We start from the raw sequence: 13638 nt of genomic DNA on the forward strand, positions 1-13638 counted from the left end.
AGACACACTAAAGGAACAGATGAAGTTGTGTACACATGATCACAATTGTATTCACATGTGGCATAGATGTCTAGGACACAGACATCCTGAAAGTATAATGGAGCTACAAAAGAAACAATTGACAAAGGATCTATTGATATCGGATTGCTCAATTACCGTAAAGCCCGCTTTACACGCTGCAATGTATCTTACAATGTGTCGGCGGGGTCACGTCGTAAGTGACGCACATCCAGCATCGTAAGTTACATTGCAGTGTGTAACAGCTACGTGCGATTGCGATTGAACGGTAAAACGTTCATCGCATGCACGTCGTCTATTCCTCATGAATAGTACATCAGATTGTTCATCGTACCCGGGGTAGCACACATTGCAGTGTGTGACACCCCAGGAACGATGAACAGATCTTACCTACGTCCTGCGGCTCCCGGCCGGTAATGCGGAAGGAAGGAGGTGGGCGGGATGTTTACGTCCCGCTCAGCTCCGCCCCTCCGCTTCTATTGGCCGGCTGCCGCGTGACGTCGCTGTGACGCCGAACGTCCCTCCCACTCCAGGAAGTGGACGTTCGCCGCCCACATCGAGGTCGTATGGAAGGTAAGTATGTGTGACGGGGGTTAATCGTTTGTGTGGCACATTCAACAAATTGAACGTGCTGCACATACGATGGGGGCATTGCAAATCGCATGTGATATCGTATGCGAAATTGCAACGTGTAAAGCAGGCTTAAGATGTGAATGTTGTATAAAATCTAAAGCTACAAGAATATCTATACCTAAAGAAAGTGAGACGAAAAGCACAAGACCACTTGATTTGGTGCATACTGACATATGTGGACCCATGAAAGTGACTACATCAGAAGGCAATAGATATATGCTGACTTTTATAGATGACTACTCAATATACACAGTCACATGCTTGATTAGTAGATTACGTGACAAAGTCAAATAACAAGTTTCAGCGGAAGGCAATTGTCATTAGAAGGGATAATGGAGGTGAATTCACAGGACACAAAATAGGAAACTACTTAAGACAAAATGGTATAGAGCATCAAAAAACTGTTCCATACACACCTGAACAAAAGGCTGTAGCAGAAAGCAAAAACACAACTCTGACTCAAATGATAAGATGTATGCTAACAGATTCCAAACTACCAGAGAAATATTGGAGTGAAGCAGCAATGACAGCTACATATCTACAAAACCGACTTTTTTCTAGAAAACTGAAAAACCCCATATGAACTGTGGCAGGGTAAGAAACCAAGTGTGAATCATTTAAGAGTTTTTGGATGTAAAGTTTTTGTATTTATTCCAACAGAAAAACGCTCCAAACTTCTAAACAGATCCATAGAAGGAATATTTGTTGGATACAGTGAAAATTGCAAAGGATATAGAATCCTAGATCCCAAAACAGAGTTACAGTAAGTAACAGTGTGACATTCATTGAGGATCTAAATGAAGACACTATGATTTCACTAGAAAGAAAAAATGAGAAAAACTGCAGTGACATAGCTGAAAGAACATCTGATGAAAAAGAAGTAGAAATTGATGAAAAACAGAATACTGAAAGTGAAGAGCTACAAACTACAAACAGACACAGAACCAAGACGTTCAATAAGAGAAAACAAAGGAAAACCACCAATCGTCTTTCTTACAAGGCAAGTACAAGCAAAATTTATGAACCTACCTCTTGGGAAGACCTATCTCGACTTCCTCAAGAAGAAGCTAATAAATGGATAAAGGCAACAGAAACAGAAATAAAATCCATGCATGACTCAAAGACATGGACACTGACAGAATTACCAGAAGGAAGAAAAGCTATAGGATGTAAATGGGTTTTTTAAAGTAAAATACCAAACAGATGGCACAGCTGAACGATACCGATCAAGACTCGTAGCTAAAGGTTATTCTCAAAAATATGGAGACAACTATGATGAAACATTTGCTCCAGTTGTCAAACATACTACAATAAGAACTTTGTTTGCAGTTGCAGCAATGAAACAAATGGAGTTGAAGCATCTGGATGTAAAGACAGCATTTTTGTATGGAGATTTAACAGAAGATGTTTACATGGAACAACCTCCAGGATTCAAAGATAAAAGGAACCCGAACAGAAAAGTATATACAATTTAAAACAAGCTGCTAAAGCATGGAATGATGAAATCACAGAAGTGCTCACAAATGAAAAATGTCAAAGAAGCAAAGCTGATCCTTGCTTATACACAAAAAGACTGATGGACAGATGGATCTATGTACTCATATATGTTGAGGATATCTTAGTTTTGTTTTGAAAAAGAAAGTGATAAAGACATATTAAGGAGTCTGAATCAACATTTCGAGATCAAAGACTTGGGAAATGTGAAGTATCATTTCTTGAGGGATCACCATGAACAAGGAATCCTGAAATTAGAATATTGTCCAACTGAAGATATGACATCAGATATTTTCACAAAGGCATTGAATGCTGAAAGACATCAGAGACTAATGAATAAATTAGGCTTAATTGAATAAGTCCTTACTATTGAGAAAGGGTTTTGGTATATGCAACAGACAAGGACTTCTATTTTTGAGTGAAGGAGTTTATGCTGATCTAACAGTAGATGGCGATGTTGTGTAAACGTTTTCCTTACTGTAACTGTAAAAAGTATCTTGTGTTTTGTTTTTTGGTTTTGCGTTCTCTTTCTGATGCAATGCTGTATGACTGTGCTTATCATTACCTCATGTTCTCTCAAGAAGTAAAGCGTTTGTTATCCCATGTAAGCTGCTCTGTGAACTTTCTTCTGCAACTGGGAAGCTAGAAGCTGTGCTGTGCAACATGTTCAACCTGTGTTCTCCGGGTTGTGTGTTCTCTAAGTTTTGTGTTCTCCACTTTGGAATCTCTAGGTTGTGTATTCCCCACCTCGTGTTCTCAGGATTGCATGTTCTCCGGGTTGTGTGTTCTAAACCTTCTGTTCTGCAGATAGTGTGTTTTCTGGGTTGCGTGTTCTCCTTGATCTGTCAGCCTTGTGGACAGATAACTTGTGTATTTTTAGGAAAAAGCTTTGACTTCTCTGCGATTTCTCTTGGGGAGCAAAAGATTCAAGCGCAGAAGGACTCCTGGAAGCTGCTGTCCAGGTGCCAGGAGCAGATTGCTGCCTGGAAGCTCAGACCCTTCTTGAAGGTAACCAGTAGGCTTATTCCCTGGGCATGGTGTACCCAGGATGAACGCCCCTAGTGCTCACCCATCGATTGACCACCTCTCTGTAGGTGAATTTGGAGCAGGTGAAAGGGAAGCTGCAGCAGTGGGAGAAGAGTCTGCAGGAGCTGCTGCTCATCCTCCCGGGCGAGGACCCCATCCTACAGGGTGTCATGGGCAACCTTCAGGATTTCTCTCAGCACCTTCCCCTGCTCCAGGCAATGCTGGACCCCGCTGTGAAGCACAAGCATTGGGACGCCATCTTTGCTGGTAACTTGGGGAGGTGGAGGGTCAGTGTCCATCATAGGTGTCACTGCTGATTACTAAATGGTTCATGTCATTAGTTATAGGGAAAGTCTCTGCTGGGCCAGAAACGCTGACACTGAGGGAGCTGCTGTCCGGCCTCCTGCACATCGAGCAGGAAGACCTCCAGAAGGTGAGGGGGTGGGGAGCTACCAGTTATACTCCAGTCGCCTCCAGAGCTGCAGTCACTACTCTGCTGTTACATCGTGTCTTATCCTCCAGTCACCTCCAGAGCTGCGGTCACAATTCTGCTATTATATCATGTCTTATCCTCTAGTCACATCCAGAGCTGAACTCACTAGTCTGCTGTTAAATTGTGTCTTATCCTCCAGTCACCTCCAGGGCTGCGCGCTCTCTGCCCGATCTCACGGTGATGTTCTGCTTTGTCAGGTGCTGTTCGGGGCTCGTGCAGAATTCTCCATCTTGCAGGAATTTCAGAAAATTCAGACATTTTGGAGACAGAGAGAATTCCGTCTTGTGAGATTCTTCCTTTGTGTCGCCAGAGAAGATCCAGCACCGGACGCGTCCAAAAGGCCGATGAGCGGCAAATTAAGGCCACGAGCCAGCGGGCCGGGCACGAGGGACAGCGGCACATTCCTCCTGACTGGTGAGCGGACATGACTGTATACCCCTGTACATCACGTCTGCTCGCTGACTGTATACTCTTGTACATCACATATCTGTATATACACATCTGTGATGACGCTCGTGACCCGTCTCCTTATTTTCTTCCTCATCGCTTCCTCTGACATCTCATGGTTCCTCCTTATCTGTCGTCTCTTCTCCTCCAGACACACGCGCTCTCTGCAGTCTCCTCCATGACAGTCTGCTGTCTCTTCAGGCCATCAGGACTTCTCCATATTCTTCTTCTCAGCAAGATGAAATCTCCAGTTGGATCCAAAGACTTCACAGTCTTGGTAATAATCATTCTACAGTGTTCCTCTGGTGATGGGGGGATGTGGAGTGCCTGCTGCCGTGTTCCTCTAGTGATGGGAGGATGTGGAGCGCCTGCTGCCGTGTTCCTCTGGTGATGGGGGGATGTGGAGCGCCTGCTGCCGTGTTCCTCTAGTGATGGGAGGATGTGGAGCGTCTGCTGACGTGTTCCTCTGGTGATGGGAGGATGTGAAGCGCCTGCTGACGTGTTCCTCTGGTGATGGGAGGATGTGGAGCGCCTGCTGCCGTGTTCCTCTGGTGATGGGAGGATGTGAAGCGCCTGCTGACGTGTTCCTCTGATGATGGGAGGATGTGGAGCGCCTGCTGCCGTGTTCCTCTGGTGATGGGAGGATGTGAAGCGCCTGCTGACGTGTTCCTCTAGTGATGGGAGGATGTGGAGCGCCTGCTGCCGTGTTCCTCTAGTGATGGGAGGATGTGGAGTGCCTGCTGCCGTGTTCCTCTGGTGATGGGAGGATGTGGAGCGCCTGCTGCCGTGTTCCTCTAGTGATGGGAGGATGTGGAGTGCCTGCTGCCGTGTTCCTCTAGTGATGGGAGGATGTGGAGCGCCTGCTGCCGTGTTCCTCTAGTGATGGGAGGATGTGGAGTGCCTGCTGCCGTGTTCCTCTAGTGATGGGAGGATGTGGAGCGCCTGCTGCCGTGTTCCTCTAGTGATGGGAGGATGTGGAGCGCCTGCTGACGTGTTCCTCTAGTGATGGGGGGATGTGGAGTGCCTGCTGCCGTGTTCCTCTAGTGATGGGAGGATGTGGAGCGCCTGCTGCCGTGTTCCTCTAGTGATGGGGGGATGTGGAGTGTCTGCTGCCGTGTTCCTCTAGTGATGGGGGGATGTGGAGCGCCCGCTGCCGTGTTCCTCTAGTGATGGGAGGATGTGGAGCGCCTGCTGCCGTGTTCCTCTAGTGATGGGAGGATGTGAAGCGCCTGCTGCCGTGTTCCTCTAGTGATGGGGGGATGTGGAGCGCCTTCTGCCGTGTTCCTCTAGTGATGGGAGGATGTGGAGTGCCTGCTGCCGTGTTCCTCTGGTGATGGGAGGATGTGGAGCGCCTTCTGACGTGTTCCTCTGGTGATGGGAGGATGTGGAGTGCCTGCTGCCGTGTTCCTCTAGTGATGGGAGGATGTGGAGCGCCTGCTGCTGTGTTCCTCTAGTGATGGGAGGATGTGGAGTGCCTGCTGCCGTGTTCCTCTAGTGATGGGAGGATGTGGAGCGCCTGCTGCCGTGTTCCTCTAGTGATGGGAGGATGTGGAGCGCCTTCTGCCGTGTTCCTCTAGTGATGGGGGGATGTGGAGCGCCTGCTGCCGTGTTCCTCTAGTGATGGGAGGATGTGGAGCGCCTGCTGCCGTGTTCCTCTAGTGATGGGGGGATGTGGAGTGCCTGCTGCCGTGTTCCTCTAGTGATGGGAGGATGTGGAGCGCCTGCTGACGTGTTCCTCTAGTGATGGGAGGATGTGGAGCGCCTTCTGACGTGTTCCTCTAGTGATGGGAGGATGTGGAGCGCCTGCTGCCGTGTTCCTCTAGTGATGGGAGGATGTGGAGCGCCTGCTGCCGTGTTCCTCTAGTGATGGGAGGATGTGGAGCGCCTGCTGCCGTGTTCCTCTGGTGATGGGAGGATGTGGAGTGCCTGCTGCCGTGTTCCTCTGGTGATGGGAGGATGTGGAGTGCCTGCTGCCGTGTTCCTCTAGTGATGGGGGGATGTGGAGCGCCTTCTGCCGTGTTCCTCTAGTGATGGGAGGATGTGGAGCGCCTGCTGCCGTGTTCCTCTAGTGATGGGGGGATGTGGAGCGCCTTCTGCCGTGTTCCTCTAGTGATGGGGGGATGTGGAGTGCCTGCTGCCGTGTTCCTCTAGTGATGGGAGGATGTGGAGCGCCTGCTGCCGTGTTCCTCTAGTGATGGGGGGATGTGGAGTACCTGCTGCCGTGTTCCTCTAGTGATGGGAGGATGTGGAGCGCCTGCTGCCGTGTTCCTCTGGTGATGGGAGGATGTGGAGTGCCTGCTGCCGTGTTCCTCTGGTGATGGGAGGATGTGGAGCACCTGCTGCCGTGTTCCTCTAGTGATGGGAGGATGTGAAGCGCCTGCTGCCGTGTTCCTCTAGTGATGGGGGGATGTGGAGCGCCTTCTGCCGTGTTCCTCTAGTGATGGGAGGATGTGGAGTGCCTGCTGACGTGTTCCTCTGGTGATGGGAGGATGTGGAGTGCCTGCTGCCGTGTTCCTCTAGTGATGGGAGGATGTGGAGCGCCTGCTGCCGTGTTCCTCTAGTGATGGGAGGATGTGGAGCGCCTTCTGACGTGTTCCTCTGGTGATGGGAGGATGTGGAGTGCCTGCTGCCGTGTTCCTCTGGTGATGGGAGGATGTGGAGTGCCTGCTGCCGTGTTCCTCTAGTGATGGGGGGGATGTGGAGCGCCCGCTGCCGTGTTCCTCTAGTGATGGGAGGATGTGGAGCGCCTGCTGCCGTGTTCCTCTAGTGATGGGAGGATGTGGAGCGCCTTCTGACGTGTTCCTCTGGTGATGGGAGGATGTGGAGTGCCTGCTGCCGTGTTCCTCTAGTGATGGGAGGATGTGGAGCGCCTTCTGACGTGTTCCTCTGGTGATGGGAGGATGTGGAGTGCCTGCTGCCGTGTTCCTCTGGTGATGGGAGGATGTGGAGTGCCTGCTGCCGTGTTCCTCTAGTGATGGGGGGGATGTGGAGCGCCCGCTGCCGTGTTCCTCTAGTGATGGGAGGATGTGGAGCGCCTGCTGCCGTGTTCCTCTAGTGATGGGAGGATGTGGAGCGCCTTCTGACGTGTTCCTCTGGTGATGGGAGGATGTGGAGTGCCTGCTGCCGTGTTCCTCTGGTGATGGGAGGATGTGGAGTGCCTGCTGCCGTGTTCCTCTAGTGATGGGAGGATGTGGAGCGCCTGCTGCCGTGTTCCTCTAGTGATGGGAGGATGTGGAGCGCCTGCTGCCGTGTTCCTCTGGTGATGGGAGGATGTGGAGTGCCTGCTGCCGTGTTCCTCTGGTGATGGGAGGATGTGGAGCGCCTTCTGACGTGTTCCTCTGGTGATGGGAGGATGTGGAGCGCCTGCTGCCGTGTTCCTCTAGTGATGGGGGGATGTGGAGCGCCCACTGCCGTGTTCCTCTAGTGATGGGAGGATGTGGAGCGCCTGCTGCCGTGTTCCTCTAGTGATGGGAGGATGTGGAGTGCCTGCTGCCGTGTTCCTCTAGTGATGGGGGGATGTGGAGTGCCTGCTGCCGTGTTCCTCTGGTGATGGGAGGATGTGGAGTGCCTGCTGCCGTGTTCCTCTAGTGATGGGGGGATGTGGAGCGCCTTCTGCCGTGTTCCTCTAGTGATGGGAGGATGTGGAGCGCCTGCTGCCGTGTTCCTCTAGTGATGGGAGGATGTGGAGCGCCTGCTGCCGTGTTCCTCTGGTGATGGGAGGATGTGGAGTGCCTGCTGCCGTGTTCCTCTGGTGATGGGAGGATGTGGAGCGCCTTCTGACGTGTTCCTCTGGTGATGGGAGGATGTGGAGTGCCTGCTGCCGTGTTCCTCTGGTGATGGGAGGATGTGGAGTGCCTGCTGCCGTGTTCCTCTGGTGATGGGAGGATGTGGAGTGCCTGCTGACGCGTTCCTCTAGTGATGGGAGGATGTGGAGTGCCTGCTGCCGTGTTCCTCTAGTGATGGGGGGATGTGGAGCGCCTTCTGCCGTGTTGCTCTAGTGATGGGGGGATGTGGAGCGCCTGCTGCCGTGTTCCTCTAGTGATGGGGGGATGTGGAGCGCCTTCTGCCGTGTTGCTCTAGTGATGGGGGGATGTGGAGCGCCTGCTGCCGTGTTCCTCTAGTGATGGGGGGATGTGGAGTGCCTGCTGCCGTGTTCCTCTAGTGATGGGGGGATGTGGAGCGCCTGCTGACGCGTTCCTCTAGTGATGGGAGGATGTGGAGCGCCTGCTACCGTGTTCCTCTGGTGATGGGAGGATGTGGAGTGCCTGCTGCCGTGTTCCTCTAGTGATGGGGGGATGTGGAGCGCCCGCTGCCGTGTTCCTCTAGTGATGGGAGGATGTGGAGCGCCTGCTGCCGTGTTCCTCTAGTGATGGGGGGATGTGGAGCGCCTGCTGCCGTGTTCCTCTGGTGATGGGAGGATGTGGAGTGCCTGCTGCCGTGTTCCTCTGGTGATGGGAGGATGTGGAGCGCCTTCTGACGTGTTCCTCTGGTGATGGGAGGATGTGGAGTGCCTGCTGCCGTGTTCCTCTAGTGATGGGGGGATGTGGAGCGCCCGCTGCCGTGTTCCTCTAGTGATGGGAGGATGTGGAGCGCCTGCTGCCGTGTTCCTCTAGTGATGGGGGGATGTGGAGCGCCTGCTGCCGTGTTCCTCTGGTGATGGGAGGATGTGGAGTGCCTGCTGCCGTGTTCCTCTGGTGATGGGAGGATGTGGAGCGCCTTCTGACGTGTTCCTCTGGTGATGGGAGGATGTGGAGTGCCTGCTGCCGTGTTCCTCTAGTGATGGGGGGATGTGGAATGCCTGCTGCCGTGTTCCTCTGGTGATGGGAGGATGTGGAGTGCCTGCTGCCGTGTTCCTCTGGTGATGGGAGGATGTGGAGTGCCTGCTGACGCGTTCCTCTAGTGATGGGAGGATGTGGAGCGCCTGCTGCCGTGTTCCTCTGGTGATGGGAGGATGTGGAGCACCTGCTGCCGTGTTCCTCTAGTGATGGGGGGATGTGGAGCGCCCGCTGCCGTGTTCCTCTAGTGATGGGAGGATGTGGAGCGCCTGCTGCCGTGTTCCTCTAGTGATGGGGGGATGTGGAGCGCCTGCTGCCGTGTTCCTCTGGTGATGGGAGGATGTGGAGTGCCTTCTGCCGTGTTCCTCTGGTGATGGGAGGATGTGGAGCGCCTGCTGCCGTGTTCCTCTAGTGATGGGAGGATGTGGAGTGCCTGCTGCCATGTTCCTCTGGTGATGGGAGGATGTGGAGCGCCTGCTGCCGTGTTCCTCTAGTGATGGGGGGATGTGGAGCGCCTGCTGCCGTGTTCCTCTAGTGATGGGAGGATGTGGAGCGCCTGCTGTCGTATTCCTCTAGTGATGGGAGGATGTGGAGCGCCTGCTGACGTGTTCCTCTGGTGATGGGGGGATGTGGAGTGCCTGCTGCCGTGTTCCTCTGGTGATGGGGGGATGTGGAGTGCCTGCTGCCGTGTTCCTCTGGGGATGGGAGGATGTGGAGTGCCTTCTGACGTGTTCCTCTAGTGATGGGAGGATGTGGAGCGCCTGCTGCCGTGTTCCTCTAGTGATGGGAGGATGTGGAGCGCCTGCTGCCGTGTTCCTCTAGTGATGGGAGGATGTGGAGCGCCTGCTGCCGTGTTCCTCTAGTGATGGGAGGATGTGGAGCGCCTGCTGCCGTGTTCCTCTAGTGATGGGGGGATGTGGAGCGCCTGCTGCCGTGTTCCTCTAGTGATGGGAGGATGTGGAGTGCCTGCTGCCGTGTTCCTCTGGGGATGGGAGGATGTGGAGTGCCTTCTGACGTGTTCCTCTAGTGATGGGAGGATGTGGAGCGCCTGCTGCCGTGTTCCTCTAGTGATGGGAGGATGTGGAGCGCCTGCTGCCGTGTTCCTCTAGTGATGGGAGGATGTGGAGCGCCTGCTGCCGTGTTCCTCTAGTGATGGGAGGATGTGGAGCGCCTGCTGCCGTGTTCCTCTAGTGATGGGAGGATGTGGAGCGCCTGCTGCCGTGTTCCTCTAGTGATGGGAGGATGTGGAGTGCCTGCTGCCGTGTTCCTCTAGTGATGGGAGGATGTGGAGCGCCTGCTGCCGTGTTCCTCTAGTGATGGGAGGATGTGGAGCGCCTGCTGCCGTGTTCCTCTAGTGATGGGAGGATGTGGAGCGCCTGCTGCCGTGTTCCTCTGGTGATGGGAGGATGTGGAGTGCCTGCTGACGTGTTCCTCTAGTGATGGGAGGATGTGGAGCACCTGCTGCCGTGTTCCTCTAGTGATGGGAGGATGTGGAGCGCCTGCTGCCGTGTTCCTCTAGTGATGGGGGGATGTGGAGCGCCTGCTGCCGTGTTCCTCTGGTGATGGGAGGATGTGGAGTGCCTGCTGCCGTGTTCCTCTGGTGATGGGAGGATGTGGAGCGCCTGCTGACGTGTTCCTCTGGTGATGGGAGGATGTGGAGCGCCTGCTGCCGTGTTCCTCTAGTGATGGGGGGATGTGGAGTGCCTGCTGCCGTGTTCCTCTAGTGATGGGAGGATGTGGAGCGCCCGCTGCCGTGTTCCTCTAGTGATGGGAGGATGTGGAGTGCCTGCTGCCGTGTTCCTCTAGTGATGGGAGGATGTGGAGCGCCTTCTGCCGTGTTCCTCTAGTGATGGGGGGATGTGGAGCGCCTTCTGCCGTGTTCCTCTAGTGATGGGGGGATGTGGAGTGCCTGCTGACGTGTTCCTCTGGTGATGGGAGGATGTGGAGTGCCTGCTGCCGTGTTCCTCTGGTGATGGGAGGATGTGGAGCGCCTGCTGCCGTGTTCCTCTAGTGATGGGAGGATGTGGAGTGCCTGCTGCCGTGTTCCTCTGGTGATGGGAGGATGTGGAGCGCCTGCTGCCGTGTTCCTCTAGTGATGGGAGGATGTGGAGTGCCTGCTGCCGTGTTCCTCTAGTGATGGGAGGATGTGGAGCGCCTGCTGCTGTGTTCCTCTGGTGATGGGAGGATGTGGAGCGCCTGCTGCCGTGTTCCTCTAGTGATGGGAGGATGTGGAGCGCCTGCTGCCGTGTTCCTCTAGTGATGGGGGGATGTGGAGTGTCTGCTGACGTGTTCCTCTAGTGATGGGGGGATGTGGAGTGCCTGCTGACGTGTTCCTCTGGTGATGGGAGGATGTGGAGTGCCTGCTGACGTGTTCCTCTAGTGATGGGGGGATGTGGAGTGTCTGCTGCCGTGTTCCTCTGGTGATGGGAGGATGTGGAGTGCCTGCTGACGCGTTCCTCTAGTGATGGGAGGATGTGGAGCGCTTGCTGCCGTGTTCCTCTGGTGATGGGAGGATGTGAAGCGCCTGCTGCCGTGTTCCTCTGGTGATGGGAGGATGTGGAGTGCCTGCTGACGTGTTCCTCTAGTGATGGGGGGATGTGGAGTGTCTGCTGCCGTGTTCCTCTGGTGATGGGAGGATGTGGAGTGCCTGCTGACGCGTTCCTCTAGTGATGGGAGGATGTGGAGCGCCTGCTGACGTGTTCCTCTAGTGATGGGGGGATGTGGAGTGCCTGCTGACGTGTTCCTCTGGTGATGGGAGGATGTGGAGTGCCTGCTGCCGTGTTCCTCTAGTGATGGGGGGATGTGGAGTGTCTGCTGCCGTGTTCCTCTGGTGATGGGAGGATGTGGAGTGCCTGCTGACGTGTTCCTCTAGTGATGGGGGGATGTGGAGTGCCTTCTGCCGTGTTCCTCTAGTGATGGGGGGATGTGGAGCGCCTTCTGCCGTGTTCCTCTGGTGATGGGAGGATGTGAAGCGCCTGCTGCCGTGTTCCTCTGGTGATGGGAGGATGTGGAGTGCCTGCTGCCGTGTTCCTCTGGTGATGGGAGGATGTGGAGCGCCTGCTGACGTGTTCCTCTAGTGATGGGGGGATGTGGAGTGTCTGCTGCCGTGTTCCTCTGGTGATGGGAGGATGTGGAGTGCCTGCTGACGTGTTCCTCTAGTGATGGGGGGATGTGGAGTGCCTTCTGCCGTGTTCCTCTAGTGATGGGGGGATGTGGAGCGCCTTCTGCCGTGTTCCTCTGGTGATGGGAGGATGTGAAGCGCCTGCTGCCGTGTTCCTCTGGTGATGGGAGGATGTGGAGTGCCTGCTGTCGTGTTCCTCTGGTGATGGGAGGATGTGGAGCTCTTGCTGCCGTGTTCCTCTAGTGATGGGGGGATGTGGAGTGTCTGCTGACGTGTTCCTCTAGTGATGGGGGGATGTGGAGCGCCTGCTGCCGTGTTCCTCTAGTGATGGGAGGATGTGGAGCGCCTGCTGCCGTGTTCCTCTGGTGATGGGAGGATGTGGAGCACCTGCTGCCGTGTTCCTCTAGTGATGGGAGGATGTGGAGCGCCTGCTGCCGTGTTCCTCTAGTGATGGGGGGATGTGGAGTGCCTGCTGCCGTGTTCCTCTGGTGATGGGAGGATGTGGAGTGCCTGCTGCCGTGTTCCTCTAGTGATGGGAGGATGTGGAGCGCCTGCTGCCGTGTTCCTCTGGTGATGGGAGGATGTGAAGCGCCTGCTGCCGTGTTCCTCTGGTGATGGGAGGATGTGGAGTGCCTGCTGCCGTGTTCCTCTGGTGATGGGAGGATGTGGAGTGCCTGCTGCCGTGTTCCTCTAGTGATGGGGGGATGTGGAGCGCCTTCTGCCGTGTTGCTCTAGTGATGGGGGGATGTGGAGTGCCTGCTGCCGTGTTCCTCTAGTGATGGGGGGATGTGGAGCGCCTGCTGCTGTGTTCCTCTGGTGATGGGAGGATGTGGAGTGCCTGCTGCCGTGTTCCTCTGGTGATGGGAGGATGTGGAGCGCCTGCTGCCGTGTTCCTCTGGTGATGGGAGGATGTGGAGCGCCTGCTGCCGTGTTCCTCTAGTGATGGGGGGATGTGGAGTGTCTGCTGACGTGTTCCTCTAGTGATGGGAGGATGTGGAGCGCCTGCTGCCGTGTTCCTCTGGTGATGGGAGGATGTGGAGCGCCTGCTGCCGTGTTCCTCTAGTGATGGGGGGATGTGGAGTGCCTGCTGCCGTGTTCCTCTGGTGATGGGAGGATGTGGAGCGCCTGCTGCCGTGTTCCTCTAGTGATGGGGGGATGTGGAGCGCCTTCTGCCGTGTTCCTCTAGTGATGGGAGGATGTGGAGCGCCTGCTGCCGTGTTCCTCTAGTGATGGGGGGATGTGGAGCGCCTTCTGCCGTGTTCCTCTAGTGATGGGGGGATGTGGAGTGCCTGCTGCCGTGTTCCTCTAGTGATGGGAGGATGTGGAGCGCCTGCTGCCGTGTTCCTCTAGTGATGGGGGGATGTGGAGTGCCTGCTGCCGTGTTCCTCTAGTGATGGGAGGATGTGGAGCGCCTGGTGCCGTGTTCCTCTGGTGATGGGAGGATGTGGAGCGCCTGCTGACGTGTTCCTCTAGTGATGGGGGGATGTGGAGCGCCTGCTGCTGTGTTCCTCTGGTGATGGGAGGATGTGGAGTGCCTGCTGCCGTGTTCCTCTGGTGATGGGAGGATGTGGAGCGCCTGCTGCCGTGTTCCTCTGGTGATGGGAGGATGTGGAGTGCCTGCTGCCGTGTTC

The 13638-nt window shown here is 55.0% G+C and overlaps 1 protein-coding gene across 1 annotated transcript in view; it reads left to right on the forward strand.

Moving 5' to 3' along the window:
• Nucleotides 1-13638, forward strand: part of DNHD1 (dynein heavy chain domain 1) — a 355748-nt gene that overhangs the window by 140730 nt on the left and 201380 nt on the right. Inside the window, exons 14-18 of the mRNA XM_075334063.1 lie at nucleotides 3026-3153; nucleotides 3240-3438; nucleotides 3513-3604; nucleotides 3862-4078; nucleotides 4263-4388. Of these exons, the coding sequence (XP_075190178.1) occupies nucleotides 3026-3153; nucleotides 3240-3438; nucleotides 3513-3604; nucleotides 3862-4078; nucleotides 4263-4388 (762 nt within the window). The remainder of the gene's footprint in view (nucleotides 1-3025; nucleotides 3154-3239; nucleotides 3439-3512; nucleotides 3605-3861; nucleotides 4079-4262; nucleotides 4389-13638) is intronic.

This window comes from Anomaloglossus baeobatrachus, chromosome 2 (assembly GCF_048569485.1).
Source record: "Anomaloglossus baeobatrachus isolate aAnoBae1 chromosome 2, aAnoBae1.hap1, whole genome shotgun sequence".
NCBI lineage: Eukaryota > Metazoa > Chordata > Amphibia > Anura > Aromobatidae > Anomaloglossus > Anomaloglossus baeobatrachus.